Here is a 20,962-nt window from a genome sequence, read left to right as displayed (position 1 = left end):
TGGCTCTTAAATTGTCCTTCACTCGCACCCACCCATCTCTGCGCTGCTGTTCGGAGCAACGCCCACCGCTTCACCGCCCACCCTTTCTCCGCCGGGCGGCCTGTCCAGCTCTTCCATTGGCTGTGGTGGATGCCCGTCAGCTCCAGCACGGACTCCATTCGCCGAAAGGCTGTGACGCAGTCTGTGTAATTTTCAGTGAGCGTTGCCGGTATTTCGCCACCGCTCGACCGCTGCCGTCTGGCAGTTTTGTAATAATATTAGTGCCAGGGGTCACGCTGTGATGCTCGCAACATCGCGACCATCTAAAGTTTTAGAAAAAATATTTTAGAGTCTTCAGATCAACATACAGTTAAAGTTACTCAGCAGTTTCAGCCAGTCCAACCTGTTTTGTTCTGTGTGATTTTTGATATTGGTCGCACGGGTATCCACTTGATCCAGTTATGCTCGATCCAGCTCCAACATGCTATTTGAGAGTTAAATGAAGTGTTAACAGGGTAATATATACTGACCTGTTATTGCAAGAGAGTTTGATAAAACAACCCACAGACAACTGACATCGCTGTAATTATGTTGTTTATTTGAAGTGAAGGAGGACAACTGCATGGGCCTTTGGGTCTAAGCCGTGCAGACAGGTAGATTCACATACGGCTATCACCACATACTGTACACACTACTATGCTTAGTTGCATGCTTTTGTATCTACACATAGAGCAGCATGCATGTTTCCACATGCACAGAAAGAGCAGCACAAGTACATACACACAGACACACACACACACATGCGCGTGCACACACACGCACACACACACACACATACAGGCACGCGCACGTACACACACACGCACACACACACACAGGCACACACACACGCGCATGCACACGCACGCACACACAGGCACATGCACAACCAACACACACACACACACACACACTCACACACACCACACACACACACACAGACACACACACACATGCGCACACACACACTTGCGCACACACACACACACACACACACACGCATACGCATGCGCGTGCACACACACACAGACACACACACACTTGTGCACACACACACACACACACAGACACACACACACATGCGCACACACACACTTGCGCACACACACACACACACACAGACACACACACACATGCGCACACACACACTTGCGCACACACACACACACACACACACACACACACATACGCATGCGCGTGCACACACACACACATAGGAGGAGCAGCCTTTGACAGAGTTACACTGGTGGGGATGTTGGAATTTTTAGGGAACAGGGCACTGTATATATGTGTGTGTGTGTGTGTGTGTGTTTGTATCAGGCCTGGTGCTACGGGGGTGCTTAGGGGTGCATTGCACCCCCAGTTGACTCCTTAAATGCCAATGTCTACATAGTATTTATGACTTTTTGTGCACCCCTGTGGATTGCAATTGTACCCCTCTGTATTTTCTCCTGGCACTGAGCCTGATGTGTGTGTGTGTGTGTGTGTGTATGTATATGTGTATGTGTGGTGGGCGGGGTTGGGGGGGTGGGGGGCCACTCTGTGCGGTTTGGGCTTGGGGAGCAGGCCTGTGGCAGTCGCCATGGAGACCAAGCAGAGATGGGTTTCATTTGAGTGGTGGCCAGGGTGAGTGTGTGAGGGAAACACTGGAACCCATTGAGCTCACAGCATCAGAAGGAGGCCATTGTCTGACCGCATCGAACGAGGGAAAGTGGGGGATGGGGTGGGAGATGGGGGGGGGGGTGGAGAGAGGATGGAGGGATGACACAGAGGCGGAGGTTAGGAACCTGACAGAAAATAATACAAAAAGAGGCACAAAATATATGAGAGGGGTTGAGTACAGTGAGAGGGTGGTGAAAAGAGCAGTCAGTTTAAGAGCGTTTGTAAAGAGATCACCATGCTCACAGCCCTGGTTTTCATTCCAGTGGAACTCAACCTAGGATGCTGTATTTGCCTGTGCTCACAGCCCCCTCTCTTTGCTGGCTGTACTGAATTAAATCCATGGCATAAATCTGACTGATATACAATTTATACTCAGTGTCGAATCTCTCTCCATGGTAAAGTCTCCTGTGTGTGATCTGCCTATCAGATAAAAAATATAAAGAGCTAAAGTCATGATGGTTCACACGATAGGTAAATAGGGAAGTAATCTGACAGATCATGTAGCAAAAAATCAGGTTAAGACCCTTTGAGTCAGTGCTCTGATTGTGTGTGTGTTCTGTCTGCCTGTGTCAGTGCGCTGTATCTGTGTGTTGGCATTCTGTCTGTGTGTATCAGTGTTCTCCTTGTGTATGACAGTGCTGTGTATGCCTGTGTCAGTGCTGTGTATGCTTGTGTCAGTGCTGTGTATGCCTGTGTCAGTGCTGTGTATGCCTGTGTCAGTGCTGTGTATGTGTATGTCAGTGCTGTGTATGCCTGTGTCAGTGCTGTGTATGCCTGTGTCAGTGCTGTGCATGCCTGTGTCAGTCCTAAATCTCTGTGTGTCAGTGTTCTTTCTGCCTGTGTCAGTGCTGTGTATGCCTGTGTTAGTGCTCTGTATGTGTATGTCAGTGGTCGTTCTGCCTGTGTCAGTCCTGAATCTCTGTGTGTCGGTGCTCTTTCTGCCTGTGTGAGTGCTGAACCTCTCTGTGCTTGAGTTCTGCCTGGATGTGCTGGTGCTCTGGCTGCATGAGTCTGCGCAGGAGCTGTTGTGTGTCAGCGTGGACACTCCCGGCTGCAGCAACTGGAACAGCCTGCGCAGCACCGCCCTCCTCAGCAGGATGTAAACCCAGGGGTCCAGGATCTGGTTCCAGGAGGCCAGACGCAGGCTCAGCAGAACCTGCCGCTCGTACGGACGGTCCAAACCACCGTGTCCGGAACCAAGGTAGAACTGCAACACCGATACTGAGACTAAGAACTGGGAGAAAGGGATGGAGAGAGAATATGAGAGGAAAGAAAAGGTAGCGGTATGTACAGGACTTGCATTTAACCCAATATTTTTTAGTGTAGTTAGTGTAGCATAGCGGTAAGGAGCAGGGCTTGTAACTGAAAGGTTGCTGGGTTGATTATACACTTGGGCACTGCCGCTGTAACATTGGGCAAGGTATCTAACCCAGAATTGTTTCAGTAAACATCCAGTTGTATAAATGGATAACGTGTAAAAACTGTAACCTATGTTGCCGTTGCTCTAGATAAGGGCATGCGCTAAATGATAGTAATGTCATACTGGATGTGTGTAACATACTGTATATATATATATATATATATATATGTATGTATATATATATATATATATATATATATATATATATATATATATATATATATATATATATATAAATGAGTAGAGGGGAATAAAAACATTGGGAAGTAAAACTCTAAACAGGTTCTCAGTTTGTGCTGTGTAGGGTTTGCGTAATCTTGCCTGAAATTATAACTGGATTAAAAGTTTCAAACGCTGCGCAACAAAGAGGTGACTTCATCGCTAGCTGTTTTCATCCTGCCTCACTCTCTCTGTTGGCAACCTTTTGTAGTAATTGTTTTTGTCCACAAGATGGCAGTAGTTTGCAACATAAGATGTTCAATGCCCCTCTACATGCAAGTGGGACTGTGGCAATTGAAGACAATACTATGCAGGGTGGTCTATACAGACCACATCATATGTCCTTTTAAAAGCGATTTTTAACAGGGAGGTCAACAGTATTTCCAGTTCAATTTACATTTCACTTAAGTATGTTGTCCACCCCAGACCCTACCCACATTCCAGTTGCGGCTGGTGAGCTGGAAACAGGGTAGGCTGAAACATTACCTTTAAATCATTACTTTCAACCTGTTCCCCTTTATCCTCCCTGATTAACAATAAAACAAATAATTCACAGAAGAATTGATACCAATGAACCTGTTCGGGGTTAAGTACCTTGCCCAAAGGGTACAGCAGCAGTGCCCCAGCGGGGAATCAACCCAGCAACCTTTCGGTTACGAGCCGTTCCTTACCTCCTTACGTCATTCCAACCCGAACTCACCAGGAAAGGAGTCCAGCAGACGCAGGACACGATGGTAATCCCGGCTAGCTGCGCCATCATCTCCGTGTCCAGCGACCGGGCGGAGGACGAGGAGGAGGACGGCCGGACCCTGACCGGGTGGCAGCCCCGCCCTGCCCCGCTGCGAGCCGAGCGGGACCCCCACGGGGCCAGGTGGGCCCGCAGCAGTGCCAGCCCGCTCAGGGTGTTGCAGAACAGGGAGAGCGCCAGCGCCGCCAGCCCCAGGCCCGAGAAGGCCAGCGCCAGGCCGGCGTCGGCGGCGGAGAGCGGGCCGTGCAGCGGGAGGAAGCACCAGGTGCCGGGGAACTGTGGCGTGTATCTGCCCACAGCCAGCAGGGGGAGCGTCGCCAGCAGGAGGGCGAGGGAGGCCAGCAGGGCCACGGCCAGGCGGGCGTGGGCAGCCGTGACCGCCGCGGAGTGGAAGAGGGGCCGGGTGATGCCCAGGCAGCGCTCCACCGCCATGGCGCCCCCCAGCAGGAGGGGGCACAGGCCGAAGAACACCATGCAAGCCCCAAACAGCTGGCACAGCTCCCGGGCTGGCCGGCTCCGGCCCCGCCCACGTGACAGGTGGAGGTGCAGTGCCAGCGCCCCTGGGATCAGGTGACCCCCCAGGTCGGTGAGCAGCAGCGCCCCCGTCAGGAGGAGGAAGGGAGCCTTGGACCGGCGGCGGAAATGGGTGGATGCCCGGGCCAGGATGCCCAGGGCGGTGAGGTTGGAGAGCACGCCCAGGGTCATGGTGAAGCAGGACATCCCCAGAGCCAGCAGGGCAGAGCCGGTCGGGGCAGTGACGTTCGGGGAGGAGGAACCGAGGAGGGAGGAGGAGGAGGAGGAGGTAGAGGAGGAGGGGGAAGAGGAGGGGGACTCGTCAGTCATGTTGACAGAGGCGCAAGAGCTCAGACCACCTGAAAGAGACCAGAGACATCGACTCCACTCAATTCTGCCATTGCACACAGGAAGCAGCACTGTGCTGCAATGTTTACATTTATTCATTTGCCAGACACTTTTCTTCAAAGCAACTTACAAGTGAGGCAAAGTACAACACAAGCAAATAGCCATGTAAGGAGCCAACAATATTAGAAGTGCTGCATGAACAAGTTTCAAAAGTTGGCCGGACAAAGTACAAGATAGGTGGTAGAGATATCATGAGTGCATGAAACCATAGATTTGAAAATTTTAAAGGAAAATAAAGTTTAAGACATTGGAAATTGTTGGTAGTGTTGCAGGTGTTCAGGTGAGGTGCGGTTCAGGTGAGAAGTGGCAAAGGAGGACTCATCACCGAAAGGCTGCTGGTTTGATTCCCCGCTGTGTCACTGCTGCTGCACCCTTGGACAAAGTGCTTAACCTAAAATTGCTTCCAGCATATAACTACCTGCATAAATTGATCAAATTGCAACCTATGTAAGTTCCTCTGGATAAGAGCTAAATGACAACAATATGTAATGTAATGGCAGACTGACCACGTAATGGCATTCACTTAGAAAGACATGTCAGTGCTCAGCAATTAAAATGAAAAACAACCAGCAACAACAACATTTAGGGCAGGAAAGCCAGAAGCTCTTCCTCTTCGGTGTAAAAACAGCCGCGATCGAGCAAGTAAGGGTGATGGCTCCAGCGACAGTGCCGAACAAATTAATTCAGTTAAGAGGAGAAAAAATGTTCATTAACCACTGTTCATTCATCACTGGTTGAACATCGTCTGAGCCAGAAACACCCCTAATACAGTTCGATCTGTTGTTCAGCCCTTGAGTTTTGTAATGTGTGCATTAAGGCTGTCTCTTTCATCTCCCCTTTCAGCAACTGTGCAGAGCAATGAAGTGGAGATGAAGGCAGTCCTCCTGTACATTTGAATGCTGCTGATGGCTATTTTCCACAGAAGCTACACGGTGCACCACAGTGAAATGGGCACCTATTGGAGGATAGGCCCTATACTACTGATGTCACCTAAGTAAGTTGTGGGTGTCTGATGAATTTGAGGATGCCTGATCACAGGTGAGACAAAGAAACCGGCATACCCTGCCCACCCTTCTACCCCATGAGAACAAAGCCAGTTTGATCCACTGCCCCTGGTAATTGATGACACTGCTGGTTTCAAGCCTAAGTCACATCCACTCAGCCTTTACTCAAAATGAGCTCCTTGCTGACTGAACCATTCAGAAGCCTGCTGTAAACCTCCTTCAAACGTTCCATATGCAGTATTGTAAGTGCAAACAACGGTAATTTCATTATTTACTATTTTTACTCTTGTATTTTTCCCTTAGTGAGGTAGAACTCACCATGGCAGATATCAAAAACACACTGACCATAATAACTTGCAAACAGCCAACACAATGATACACCGCTCCTGCCAATGACACACCGCTCCTGCAAGGTTTGGCCTAAAATGCTATTTCCCAAAAACCCTGGCTGTAAGTGGGTAAAACAATTCTCTGAACACATAAGATACTACTTCTTTTATGTTGGAGTAAATACTGTTTGCAAGCAAACACACACACACACACACACACACACACACACACACATACACACACACACAAATGTGCACACACCCGGGAATTGGATGAATGCAGCGGTAAATAGTGAAACCACTGGCGACCAGCTCGTGTGACCCCCGGGTCCTCGTTACCCAGAACCCCATGCTGCACTCATGCCTCCATGCAAGGGAACACGGGAGGCATGGCGAGGAGGACGTGAAGCTCGGCCCGGTCCAGCTCGTCCCTCGCTGCAGTACGTGGCACACTGAACACACTGTGGGCTCTGATGCATTAAAAGAAATAAATGATTCCTCACTTCGCAGGAGATCTTATCATTTATGGAGGTTGGCAGCCATCGGTGGAAACTGCATGCATGTTTCTGCAGCCACATCGCTGTAGCCTGCCGTCAGCATGCAAGTGCCTGAGCTGCTTTATGCAGAGACCCAGCCAATGTAGCTGTACTCATAGAGGTACCACATAAATTCCGGGTCTTTATCAAGACACAAGGATTAATGCACCTTACAGTACTGATGGCCATGCCTTTACAAAAAAAAAAGTTTTCTCATTTGGATGGGAACAGCAGACTCTTCACAATACTTCACTGTTTTTATTGCTATTATTTATTAATTTGGCAAGAACGCTCCTACCCCCATGAGGAATTCGCGGTGAAACACTTGTAATGCATATCGCAAAAGCCTGAAAGAACAAGCGGGTGGGTGCGGAATAGCAAGCAACACATCAGCATTCAGGCCAAAAACAAAGCAGTCCCAAGGTGAGCACAACACAGGGGAAAGGAAACGGCATGAACAAGGAACCGTAAGAGCAACCGTAAGGCCTCTACCAGCCTCTGGCGCACTAGTATACACACAGAGCCTAACAGTGATGTTCATTATCGGAATTTACCCTTATTAATGGATTTGGAAGTGAGACCTTGGCCCTGACATGAGCTGATGAGATTCTTATGGTGTTAGTAGGGTGTGGGGTTTGGTGTGAGCTGTGCATAGTGTGAGCAGGGTCTTGGGTTTGATGTGAGCTGTGTATAGTGTGAGTAGAGAATGAGTTTGATGTGAGCTGTGTATGGTGTCAGTAGGGTCTTGGGTTTGATGTGAGCTGTGTATAGTGTGAGTAGAGAATGAGCTTGATGTGAGCTGTGTATGGTGTCAGTAGGGTCTTGGGTTTGATGTGAGCTGTGTATAGTGTGAGTAGAGTCTGAGTTTGATGTGAGCTGTATATGGTGTCAGGAGGGTCTTGGGTTTGATGTGAGCTGTGTATGGTGTCAGTAGGGTCTTGGGTATGATGTGAGCTGTGTATGGTGTTAGTAAGGTCTTGGGTTTGATGTGAGCTGTGTGTATGGTGTTAGTAGAGTATGGGGTTTGGGTGAGCTGTGTATGGTATCAGGAGGGTCTTGGGTTTGATGTGAGCTGTGTGTATGGTGTTAGTAGAGTCTGGGGTTTAGTGTGAGCTGTGTACGGTGTGAGCACAATCTTGGGTTTGATGTGAGGGCAGTGCCCACTCCTGTAGATAGACAGGCCTATGTGACAGACTGCTGGCAGGATGTGGCAGGATGGAAAAGCAGTGTCTGATGGGAGATTGATATGGCTTATCTCCATAGCCAGGCACTGAGGAGGAGAATGATATCCAGAGGCAATACATCTCTGGTCCAGCTGGCACATCCTCACCACCAAAACACACACACGTGCGCGCGCACACACACGAATACACACACACATGCACACAGGCAAACACACACACACACACACACGAATACACACACACACACACATACTCACACGCACGCACACACACACGAATACACACACACACACACACACATACTCACACGCACACGAATACACACACACACACACATACTCACACGCATGCACACACACACGAATACACACACACACACATACTCACACGCACGCACACACACACGAATACACACACACACACATGCAAACAAATAATTGCACACACACAAACACATGCACACAGGCAAACACACACACACACACACACACACACACACACACACACACACACACAGTATAGAGTGATAAGGTCGGAACATTAGGGTGCTGTATGCTGGATTACATTGCACAGCAAGGTGCCATTATCATTAGCCCAATTGTGGAGAGTCAGTGGAGAGGCTGTGGAAGGGGAGAGGAGGGGAGTGTGTGTGTGTGTGGGGGGGGGGGGGGGGCAAATATTAGGACTGAGGGAGTCTCACCTCCATTTGTTTCACAAAAGTCAGTTTCAAGTCCAAGTCTCCCCCCCACCCCCACACCACCCCTCACTTATACCACAAGAGCGGCTGTCCTTCACTTTGCCATTGCCACTGTCCTTTTCAGCAATACCAGACATTATGGCTCTTCTTCACTGTAATGGCTCCCTGTTAGGGCTACAGTGACCCTGCTCTCTCTTCCTGCCCAGCCCCCCCCCAGCACTCACACACCCCCACCCCCTACTATCAGCACTCATCAGGAATCAGTGGCCTTTCCTCTCTGTTAGATGGCTGAGAGGGGACCAGAGCTACCAGAATAGCTCATTCAACACCCAAGGCCAGGTTCTGTGCTCAGCACAGACTGGGGGTGCCTGTTCCCCCAAATCTATCACTGAAATAAGGCACCTTGGTGACAATAATAGTTAAAAAACATAATTCATCCATGCAAAGACCACGGCTTCCAGGTACCAGCAAAGGCTGCTGGGAAGAAATTTTACATTTGCATTGATTGGTCTGGCAAACGCTCTTACCAGGAGCAACTGACAAAAATTGGATTCAATAAGCTTGGGAAAGTAGCCGCACAGATACTGAGTCATTAGTGCCATATTTGCAACAGCACGTTTTGTAATTCATTCTACATAAGGGTGTCTGCCAAATGAAGAAATGTAAATGTAAGTGTAAACTGTCATCCAAGCTGCCTTGGTGCCTGGAAGCCTCATGAATCATCATTAGATTTTATTGCTAAGGTGTTTTACTGCAGTGACAGATTTGCTTACATGGAGAGCTTATTGTTGTGCTCACAATCAGGAACAAAAACATAAAAAAACCCCATAGAGAGCAGGCTTCATTTTGAAGCACTCCTTACTTTGGGAAACTACACGTTTTGACCAGGTGTATCCTTCAGGGGATACCCGTCCTCTTCTGGGGAATGGATGGTGTAATAGAGTTGAGGACGTGCAACCAGGAGAGGTGGGGAGGGATTTGGACAGCTGTCCATTTGGCTGAGTCTCCCTGCACACCCAGTCTGCCAACTCCAGCGACGTTTGCAAAGCAGAGTCAAGGCCGCTCTTCTGCAAAGTTCATACCCCCCCCACCCCCCCACCCCCTACCTCCCCCATCAGAGCGGCTCGTAAAACTAACAGCAGACGACTGCAATGAACAGTCACTCATTTCAATCACTTATCGCAGAGCCGCCGGCTGTAATTAAATCCCCTGTAGCCTGCGGTCGTGTCTGACCGCAGCTTTCATCATTGGGTCTGTTTTAGAGGGGTCAAGAAGACCTCAGCTTCTGCAGAGACACTTTCAGACCCCACCTAGAAAGCCCACAGACAAACCTGTCACCTGGGTAGGGAGCTCCACCCACTACACCGGGCTTTGCACTCCAGTCAGTGACAGGGGCTTGAGCTCCACCCACCCACACTGGGTAATACACACCAATCAGTGACAGAGGCAAGGACAGGAGCTCTCTGCCCCCCCCCCCCCCCCCCCTGCCCAGCACTAGGTTATGTGCTCCAATCAGTGGCAGAGACTTGGACCGGAGCCCCCCCCCCCCCCCCCCCCCCCAGCACTAGGGTATACGATTGAATAATACAGAGACAAATACCAGAGCTCCGCCCTCAGCACTGGGCTATATGCTCCAATCAGCGACAGAAACAAGGGCAGGAGCTCCACCCCCCCAGCACTGGGATATGCGCTCCATTCAGTGACAGAGACAAGAACCGGAGCTCCGCCTCCTAAACTGGGCAGTACATTGTAATCAGTGAGAGAGACAGGTGGAGTACTGCTGATTCCAGATCAGTTACCCCCTCTCCCTGATTAGGTAATAGTGTGCTTTTCATTGATCTCTTCTCCATCTCTTTCACCCATAAATACAGCACGTCCCCTGTTCCTTGAACCTTAGTATTACTTGATGAAATCCAGTACACAGCTCAACAGTTGAGATTGTCTCTGAAAGTCATTTACTGTTGTTAAGCTAACAATGCTGCAGCAGCTCTGTGATCGATTGTTGCAGACTGTAGACAGCACCATGCTTAAATTTGATTCAAGCAGCAGCACTGTGCTGTGCTTGTCATGTGGATTTGGCCAGACAAGAAAGCACGACAGTGTTGTTCCTGTTTCAAAGTTAAAAAGAGAATTTAAGAATTTTAATTTAAGAATATAAGATAAAGTATTACAAATAATTATTACACGCACACACACATACTGTATATATATATATATATATATATATATATATATATATATATATATATATATATATGTATATATACACTGGGGTCCAAAATTATTGGGATACTCACTTTTTTTTCTGAAAACCAACAATATTTTTGCTGCATATTCCATCAGACATTGGGAAAGTCATATTTATTTATTTTCTGTGACCATGTTCCAACTTTGTTAGGTTTATATAGGCTTCAGTATGAGTGTTCAATTAGAGGGCAGGGCAACGTTCAATTAGGCCTAATTGAAGTGATGGTCATTTTTGTTCACTTGTCTGCACTCAATAAGTATGTAGTTACCTTTTAAAATTAAGTTAATGTCATGGAATTGTCAGTTTGTTTGGCAGAATTAATGTCATACATATTATTAAAATGTTGGAAATAAGGGTAGTCATCAGGCAATCGTGCCCTAACCACATAAAGAGATGTTTTGAAAATGTTAATAGTTGCCAAAACTTGTAACTGTTTTTGCCACACCATAAATTAGGTTCGAGTGATAAAACTAATAGCTACATGGACAAATCCACACTTAACCACAAAATGCCCAGGTGTCCCAATAATTTTGGACCCTAGTTGTATATATACATACACACACACACACACACACACACACACGTGTGTGTGTGTGGGCAATATGTGTGGGGATGTGGGGGTGCCCTATCAGTATTAATATCTTAGCAGAGTAACTCAAAATAGGTTTGTTTGTACTAGTGATAGGAGAAGAGATACATATGAATGCAAATCAAACCCAGTAATATTCTCATTTTCAAACTCATAACTAATTTTATGCCTGGATTTATCCAATATTTGTCCTTTAGAAACTATTTACACACAACTGAAGTCGCATACACTTGTGATGTTGCAACTTCACTGTTATACAAAGCAATTCAAGCAATTCAAATGCAAGTCAATTTGCACTCTTTTATCTTGTACGTAATTTCAATATTGCTCTAAACATTCTAGCCAAAATGATATCAGTTTTTTAGACCATTTATTCTTCACTGAATGCATTATTAGGCAACTACAATTTTCACAAATGGAACTGAAGTTAAAAAATCATATTTAACTAGTTACAAACCAAAAACATGCCACATAGCTTAGAAACAACAGGTTTCTTTGCAACTAACTGTAGCCAATGGCTAATAAGATATAAAATATAATGCTTGCATTTAAATGCCAGAGTCAAAGTTAAATGTAACATTAACTAATTTCAGGGGCTTTTCAATAAACCTGTTAAATGCAATTGAGACAGACAATAGCAAGTGTCTCCAGAGTGATGTGTGTGTGTGTGTGTGTGTGTGTGTGTGTGTGTGTGTGTAGGCGTTTAAAAAAGTAGACTGAGAGCACAATGTAGTGAAAGTTGAAATCCTACCGCATCGGAGTCACCCAGGCTGTTGGTCTGGGCAGGCGTTCTATGTGACCCCAGGGGTGATGGCTCAGACTCTGGCTCCAGCTCCTGGCAGTGGAAGCCCTCTCCTCCAGACCGCAGACCGCTGCTGCGTCACGAACGTTACTGCCACGTTACTGCCATGTTGCGCCGATGTTACTCATCAACCAGAAATGCCACATGACTCGTTATCTCACATACCCAAAGCCTCTTGGGTGACAGGCACCAGCCACAGGTAAGAGTGATGCTCCAACCTGTGGAGGAGGGGTATGATCCCCTTTGCGTCAATCACCTGTCGACTTCAGCGAAGCAGTCTGCGAAGAATCTTCAGTGAAGAGTCCCTCTCCTCTCCCCCGTCTCTCCCCTCTCTCCCCTCTCTCTTCCTCTCTGTCTCTCTTTCTCTCCTGTGTTGTCTTTCCTTCTATTTGTCTCTCTCGTGAATGTCTCCTCTTTCTTCTCTGTCTGAAACCTGCGTGGTCTTCGCTCTTATTTCATCTCCTCTACTCAGATTTATCTGCTGCCCCCCCTTTCTCTTTCTCTTTGCTCTCGCTCTCTCCCTACCTCTCCTAGTCTTTCTCTCTCTCACTGACACAGCAGCCACCCATCCCTATTCTCCCTCTCACACTCTCAGATACACAATAATTTCTCCCCCTCTCGCTCTTTTTTTCCGATTCCTTTCTCTATATTCTCTCCCTTTTCCTCTCATATCCCGTTTTTAATGTCACCCTCTCTTTCTTCCTCCGATGTTTTCTTCCCTTCATCACCTGGCCCTCTCTCAGCACAGGCACTGTCAGGTGTGAGGTGACCTACCTGGATGCTTCAGGCAGATGCTTCTTCAGTTTGCCATTGCCTGCTTGATCAAGGGTTGCCAGATGCTCCTACAGATATTTGCCAGATGCCTCCACAAACTTTGATTACAGACCCTGAGTGTGTGTAGTGTGAGTACGAGTGAACGAGGGGCTTATAGTTAAATTCAGTTTTAATGAGCCCATATTTGCATTTTTATGGGCGGCAGTGTAGCATAGTGGTTAAGGAGCAGGGCTCGTAACCGAAAGGTTGCTGGTTCAATCCCCGCTGGGACACTGATGCTGTACCCTTGGGCAAGGTACTTAACCCACGGTTGCCTCAGTAAGTATCCAGCTGGATAAACGTATAACATTGTAAAGAACTGTAACCTATGTAAGTCGCTTTGGATAAAAGCGTCTGCCAAATGAATAAATGTAAATGTTATGGTCAATGGATACTTATGTATTGAATGTAGTCATTTGGCAGACGGTTTTACAAGAGAGGAAGGGTACCACCACCTGTTGAAATCATCGAGCTGAAGTAATGACACTTAAGCTTTCACCAACACTGAATGTACAGTCACTTTTTGGATTCGTTAAATGGATCTATCAAATTAGCATGCTGCGAAAACATGTGTGTTAATTTGATAGTTTCATTTACCAAAACCAAACCCTAACCTTATGCTTTACCCTAAACATGGCAGCAAATCAGGTGAAATTGAATGGCAATAGTTACACACTTGTTTGCACTGCAGTTTGCATTTAGAATGGAAAAAAGGAAACTTTTCTCACAGGGAGGTATAACTCACTGGGACCATGCTGTGTGATTATATCACAAACTGTAAAAATAAAAGGTAGAGGTGAGACAAGTACTGCACATGAAGGGTATTTACATGAATGAAAGCCAGTGTTTATAATATGCCGTATGATATGATGTATTATCATATCTATTTAATTAAAATATCCGGGCCCCTGTGAATTTGCTGGCAGGTAACCGTGATAGTGACAACCATGAGTATGATGATGTGTGGGCCTCCAGCCTCCAGCACACTAATGGGTGAGAGCATGAAGGCTCTATTCTTTTGATAAGTGGGGCAATCAATTTATCCAAGCTCTGAGAGATTATTCAGTCCAACTGGCTCAGAAAACCTGCATACTTTTTTCTGCAAATAAAAGCAAATGAATAGAGGACTGCGTGCTTACTTTAATCCTTGGTGTATGTAACAAAAAGCACAGCAGATGCTCTTAACCAGAGCAGCTTACATGGGTTACAGTTTTTACATATTATCCATTTACATAGATGGAAATGTACAAACTTTCTGGGTTTTGCCTTGCCCAAGACAACAGCGGCAGTGCCCCAGCAGGGAATTGAACCAGCAACCTCACAGTTCTGAGCCCTGCTCCTTATGACTATGTTGCACTTAATGAGTAGATCTGACAGGGCTCCCTGTATCAGACAGGCGAAGGGGCTTTTTCTATCAGCCGAGCGGCACTGTGTCATTCCACCAGCGAGGTGATCACCCCTTAATCCACAAAGACCGAGTGGAGAGAGAGAAAATGGGATGAAAGGAAGAGAGAAAATCGAGAGAAGGAAGTGGAGCACAGCTTCCCAGGGCTGAGCAGAGGTGAGATCATCACCCAGTAGGATAAGAACACAGATTTTCTTCCATTACGGGCTTGCGCTGAAAAAGATAAGCACTTCCATTAAATAATGTTATTTCCTTTCCTCACTCTCACAATGCACATTGTAGAGATACCACAATGCAATGGGGCCAATGTTGTCTCTCTCTCTCTCTCTCTCTCTCTCTCCCTCTCCCTCTCTCTCTCTCTCCCTCTCTCTCTGTCTCTCTCTCTCTCTCTCTTTCTCTCTCTCTCTCTGTCACACACACACACACATATACTCTCTCTATATCTCATGTTAGCTCTCAAACACACAGGGAAACACACCATAGACCTAAGCATGCGTTCAGAGAGTACTCCTCTATATATTTACGTATATATATCTCATCATCGGACTCTCTCTCACTCTCTCTCTCTCTCTCTTTCCATCTCTCTCCCTCTCACACACACACACGCACCCCCACACACACAGGCACACACACTTTTTCGAACACATAAATACTGCATCCCTCAGTCACGCAAACCAGGCATATTTCTTTTTCTTTTCTGCTGTTTCTTTCATCACTTGAAAAGCTCACATTATCAACCATTTCACAAAGGTGCAATACAATTAAAACACTAACAGCAAAAGGCCTTCTGTCTTTCATAGCTGTTTACTGTGACCCTGTGACTCTATTGCACACTAATCTCCAGTACAATCTGGCACAGGCATCAGTGCAATCTTGAACATCATGGTCACAGTTTGCTCCACTGCAAATGGCAGAAAAAAAAGCTTTTTTTTATTATTTTGTTTGACATACAGCCTTTGAGTTCTGGTAGCTTCATCACAGCGAAGGTTCTGTATACCTGTACAGACAGATGACTGTACACCTTGGAAAGAGCTGCTGGGTCTGGCAGAGCTACCATTGAGAAGCGGCCATAGAGATAGGAGAAGGAGGGTATTTGGGAGGAACACCACTGAGGCCGTGAGCTCCTCTGAGCTAATCACAGAACCGTTCAGAACGGTTGCTGTCATCTCATTTCAAACAAAATGCTTCTTCCTTCCTGCTCTTCCTCCAACTCTCCCAGGTTGAGGAATTTAGGCAATCGCCATCAGCGCTTTACGCTCGAAATCATGTGAGTTTAACACGGAGCTAAGAGGCTCTAAAGCTGGCATTTGAGCTAAGCGCTGGGATTTGTGTGAAGTTTTTCGTAAACGTGTGGTTTTGGTATCGATTTGTGTGGAAAAAGTGAGACCGTACTTATATTTTTGCCAAAAATCCACAGCTTCGAAAGGATGATTTTCTGTTTTTTGCCTTAGTATCCATTACTGTGAGAAAGTGGTATTGAGAAAAGCTGCAAAAGTGAAACAGGTGAGATGAAGATGCACTACCCCACCGCACAACTTTAAAAACATACTCCCTGCTGGGGTTTAAGGCTGATGTGTATCATCTTCTCAGAAAGAAAAAATAAAAGACAACAAGATGACAAAAAATGCATACAAAATATAACTTTTATTAATAAAATCCACAAACATAGTTCTCTTAGGTTGGCACAAAAAATCTAGATATGGCAGCAAGCCAAATTTCATGAACAAGGCACTGAATGTAACATTTCTAATATTTGCACCTCACTTCCAGGAAAACTAAAGCGGTCAAGTCAAAGGTGTGTGTGTGCGAGGTTTGTGGCACAGACAGGTCACACAGGTAAGAGACATAGAAAAGAAGGGTCACAGTGGTGACAGGTATGCCACACAGGTGCTAGAATTGATATGGAAAGCTCACACAGGTGACAGATATGATACCATGATGATGGGGAAGGTGACAGGTGAGGCAGGTCTGTGGGTTAAGGATTTGTTTGATGCAACCAGGATTAACTGATGTTCACCATTCTTAGAACTGTGAATGCACCAAATTCACCAAATTCACTAATTTCACCAATTTCACCAATGTCACCCATGTTTCTGGGTGTAGAAAAATCTTCTGATTCCATTGAAACATCTGTCTGCTTGTAGTGCCCACGCGTTCAGAGACACGTACCTACAGTACCAGTCAAAAGTTCGGACAGACCTGATTGAGATAATGGGAAACAAGCATTCAAAGACATTTTGAACTACATAATTATACTTGAAGTTTGTTTCTTAGACAAATATAAATAGTGAAGTTGATGAGAGTGATTCATGAATTTCTTTTCAAAATAAGTTTTAATTTGAAAAAATATTTTTTGGCTAATTTGAAGAATCTAAAATATAAGAGTTTTGATTTGTTTAACAATTTTTTGGTCACTGCATAATTCCATTTGTATTATTTCATCGTTTTGATGTCTTTACTATTATTCTAAAATGTGGAAAACAGTAAAAAAAAAACAAAAACAAAAGAAAAGCCCTTCTATGAGTAGGTGTGTCCAAACATTTGACTGGTGCTGACATGACCTGGTTGTGGAATGGTCTTGTGATGTAACTTGGTGACAGTGTCCCAGCCCTAACAGAATGAAAACCATAACATTACACATGTACTGCTATAGTCTATCATTCTGACAACAAGACAATAGCAATATACAAAAATAAGATCTGAAGTAAAGGCAGGGATTTACCCAAAGCATCAAAAAATCAGTATTAATAAAAACAATACATCTACATTTTTGTCCAAAAAACATTATGCAAAGAATAGTAAAAGAAAAAAGTGAAAACAATTAAAATGAAATTGCAACATGTTTTTATGTCACAGAGGACATCAACAGCAATTTACATAACAGGTTAAAACATTTAGATATTTACACGTTTCATCACTATACCGATATGTTGGTGCAAAATAAATCAAATTTCTCTCTTTTTTTTTTTTTTTTTTTACAAATAATTCTATTCAGAACCCATTTTTTTACAAATAAATATATAAATCGTTTTACACTCAAATCTGTTTTTGCATTTTCAATACCAAGTCATGGCACAGATTAGTTTTGCACAGCTATGCAAGGGAGGAAGTCAGAGGCTTCTGCCGTAGTCAGGAGGAGGCACTTCAGGACCATCTGTCCTGTCAAAGGGGCAACTGGAAAGGATAACTACTACAGGGTCTGCTGGAGAACGCAGAACCTGGAACAGTCCTTCAGCTGGCTGCGGATTTACCCTCTATTACCATGCCCTCCCGCAAAGACAAAATCAAACATTACGCAATTGTAATTGTCAATTGTAACTAATACAATCGTCGAAAACATTTTTCATGAAACATTTTTTTTTACCTGATGCACAATATATTATTACTCATACAAATAATATATATATATTTATATATGAGAATATATTGGATTTATTTTCACAAACAGAATTAAATATATTGCTATACAGAGACTAAATTATGTATCTCCTGAAATGGGACGTGGCTAATACAGTAAAAGGCAGGAAGCTCCCCTGTGCCACTGGTTAAACCCCAGTCCACACTGAGGGCCAACAAGATACGGGACCAGCCCGGTTCCCTTTAAGTGGACCGGCTCTGGTGTCGTTCAGATTTAAGCTTTCTACAAAACTTTACAAGCATAGAAAATGCACACACACACACACACACACACACACACACACACACACAATCACACACGAACACACAACCACACAATCACACAATCACACACGAACACACAACCACACAATCACACAATCACACACGAACACACAAACACATAAATAAATACAATTTCCCATACAAGACAGCTTCATATAGCCCTCTTCAAGAGGATAAGAGGTGAGATTGTTTTTTCATCAGAGATCAGATGAAGTACCATTCCTTAAGAACGCATTAACACCCTCCCCCCACCCCCCTGACCTCCTCACTATACTCAGTCTCACAGAATGACAAGCCTAACTAGGGACAGACATCATACATTCATATCTATGTATAAAAACATTTCAAATAGATAATACTGAAAAAGAATACAGTCTTGTGATATTTATATATATGTTTATGTATATATTATTTTCTATCTTATGAAGCAGTGGGCAGGATTTAGCTCTGAAAGGCGCTGGACATAATGAAGCAAGCTGAAATATCGCAGATTCAGCTAGTCTGGTGTGAAGTGCTCAGCTGTTCAGGACATCCTCCACCTTACTAGGGTCACGGAGGGGTCATGGCAGGGCCGGAGGTCAGAGCACAAACCATCGCAGGTATATAGCTGAAGCTTCAAATCTGTGACTCTCCAGTGTTGTTAGCACTCCTTGAAGCCTATCAGATATGAAAGAGTATAAATTAGTATATACCTAATGACTATGCACTAAGGGTGTTAGGAAATATTGCGAAACGATACATCGTGATACAAAAACGTGATGGCATACATTCTGGAGCTGAAATCAGATACAGACTGTGTCTTCTAATCACAGTACTAACTTCCATGGAATACATCCAAATCGGTTGTAATTACATTGTTCAAACAGCAGAGGGACAATACAACAATTGCATACAACAATAAACTTGTTCAATGTTGCTTGGCCATACACTGGAAAATACATTCTGAATGTGGGCATCTGCCTTTAAAAGCTGACTTTTGTCATTTACTTTAGACATATGTACAACAAGAGATTGCATAGTTTGCACTTCAAACAATACATTTTAATGATAACAAAACAGTATTACAAAAACATTATTTTGCTCATTTTATACCTCAGGAATAAACAAGAAATCCTGTTCAGTCATAATCAAAATGTTTCCTCTCAAATTTTGCACAAAATATTTTGACAGTATTGGACTGTGAACCCAGTATTGTGCATCAAACCAAACTAAACCTAATGAGAACATATAATAACTATATACTATTTACAATGACTATATACTATACAGCAACTAATAGCTAATGATTTAACAATATTTATAATGTTTCAATATGTTATTAAAATATTATTTAAATGATATTTGTTATTATATATATATATATATATATATATATATATATATATATATATATAATTTAAATGATATTTAAATAATATTAAAATATTATTATTTATCATTTTAATTTAATTATTTAATTATTCAGATGCTACTATTGTCCAATTGTCTAATGACCATCAATGTAAAACAGACAAGAGATGCAAACAGCTTAGAACAGGGTTTGTAATGGCTACAGTGTGTTGCTACATAAAAAGACGAAAAGAACAGCTACAGTGGTGGTGTGGTCATGATCTTATGAGGATTAAGGGATGTGTGTGTGCACGCGTGCATGTGTGTTTTTGTGTGTGTGTGTGTGTGTGTACGTGCGTGTGTGTGCATGCGTGCTTGTGTGTTTTTGTGTGTGTGTGTGTGTGTGTGTGTGTGTACGTGCGTGTGTGTGCAAGCGTGCTTGTGTGTTTTTGTGTGTATGTGTGTGTGTGTCTGTGTGTTTGTGTGCATGTGTGTGACTATCTGTGTGTCTGTGTGTTTATTGGTGTACCTGGCCGCCACTTGACTGGTTGGTGCTGAACTCTGAGTACTTCTTCTTCTCTGATATGCAGATGCAGGAAAGAAACCTGGCGTACTCGTCCCGCACCTAGAGGGGGCAGCAGAGAGCACCATGCGTCTGAGACAAACTCCCAAAAGAAGGACAACTGTAAACAGACGGTCGATATGTTTGTTCATGTGCATTCTGATGCTGCAAGATTCAGGCATCCAACAGATACATTGCTGTTTGTCTTAATTCTTGGTCCTGAAGGAGTGCAATCCAGTTTTCCAGTTCAGTCTAGGAAATGTGCCAGAAATGATCAGGTGCCACTATCAATTGGATCTATTGATAATTATTACCGTTCTTTCAGTAACATATATATTTAACCCACAGAAGAGAGCTTGTACTGAAGTATATAGGCTGTTTAACATACAGTCTACAACTCTATGCACTTGTAGATACTTGTAGTATCGCAATGTGTTCACGGATACTGTGATCTAGTGGCTGTGCGATATATTGTAGCTTATATGTACTTGAATTCCCTTAGTTTTCTAGGTTGTCTAGTTTCAGGTTATGACAAGTTAACTTGTGCTAATGCTTGAATGGCGTTGTGCTCGCACTAACTAGTCTGGGAGTGTTGTTAGCCTGGTCTGACAGTATTGAATGTATGCATTTCTTCTCTCTTGTGATGGAAGTGGCTCTGGGTAAGAACATCTGCTAAATGAATGTACTGTAATGTAACGTACTGTAAAATGTCCCTTGTTTCCATCTCTGGGGCAGGGCTCACCTGTTTGGACAGCAGACAGTGCATGACGAACACCAGTGCCCCCTGCAGGCTGT

General features: G+C 44.6%; 2 protein-coding genes across 3 annotated transcripts in view; both read right to left on the bottom strand.

Annotated features, from left to right (window-relative positions):
• Window positions 1-18: 18 nt before the first annotated feature.
• Window positions 19-4,844, bottom strand: ptger1c (prostaglandin E receptor 1c (subtype EP1); the record flags this gene model as incomplete). The annotated part of the gene is made up of 3 exons (XM_036539343.1): window positions 19-120; window positions 2,726-2,914; window positions 4,020-4,844. Coding segments are annotated over 3 exons (1,116 nt in total), but the record flags the coding sequence as incomplete, so codon positions are not given.
• Window positions 4,845-18,684: 13,840 nt separating this feature from the next.
• Window positions 18,685-20,962, bottom strand: part of LOC118793867 (adhesion G protein-coupled receptor E2-like) — a 24,596-nt gene continuing 22,318 nt past the window's right edge. For both annotated transcript variants that reach the window (XM_036551995.1, XM_036551996.1), the window contains 3 exons: window positions 20,910-20,962; window positions 20,135-20,230; window positions 18,685-18,933 (listed from right to left, as the gene is read on the bottom strand). The exon at window positions 20,910-20,962 is cut by the window's right edge and continues 116 nt beyond it. In XM_036551995.1, coding sequence (XP_036407888.1) covers window positions 18,892-18,933; window positions 20,135-20,230; window positions 20,910-20,962 — 191 coding nt within the window. In that variant the 3' untranslated portion in view covers window positions 18,685-18,891. The remainder of the gene's footprint in view (window positions 18,934-20,134; window positions 20,231-20,909) is intronic.

Source organism: Megalops cyprinoides, chromosome 1 (genome assembly GCF_013368585.1).
Source record: "Megalops cyprinoides isolate fMegCyp1 chromosome 1, fMegCyp1.pri, whole genome shotgun sequence".
Lineage (NCBI taxonomy): Eukaryota > Metazoa > Chordata > Actinopteri > Elopiformes > Megalopidae > Megalops > Megalops cyprinoides.
Note: the sequence above shows the minus strand (reverse complement) of the source record. Positions and strands in the feature narration are given on the sequence as shown.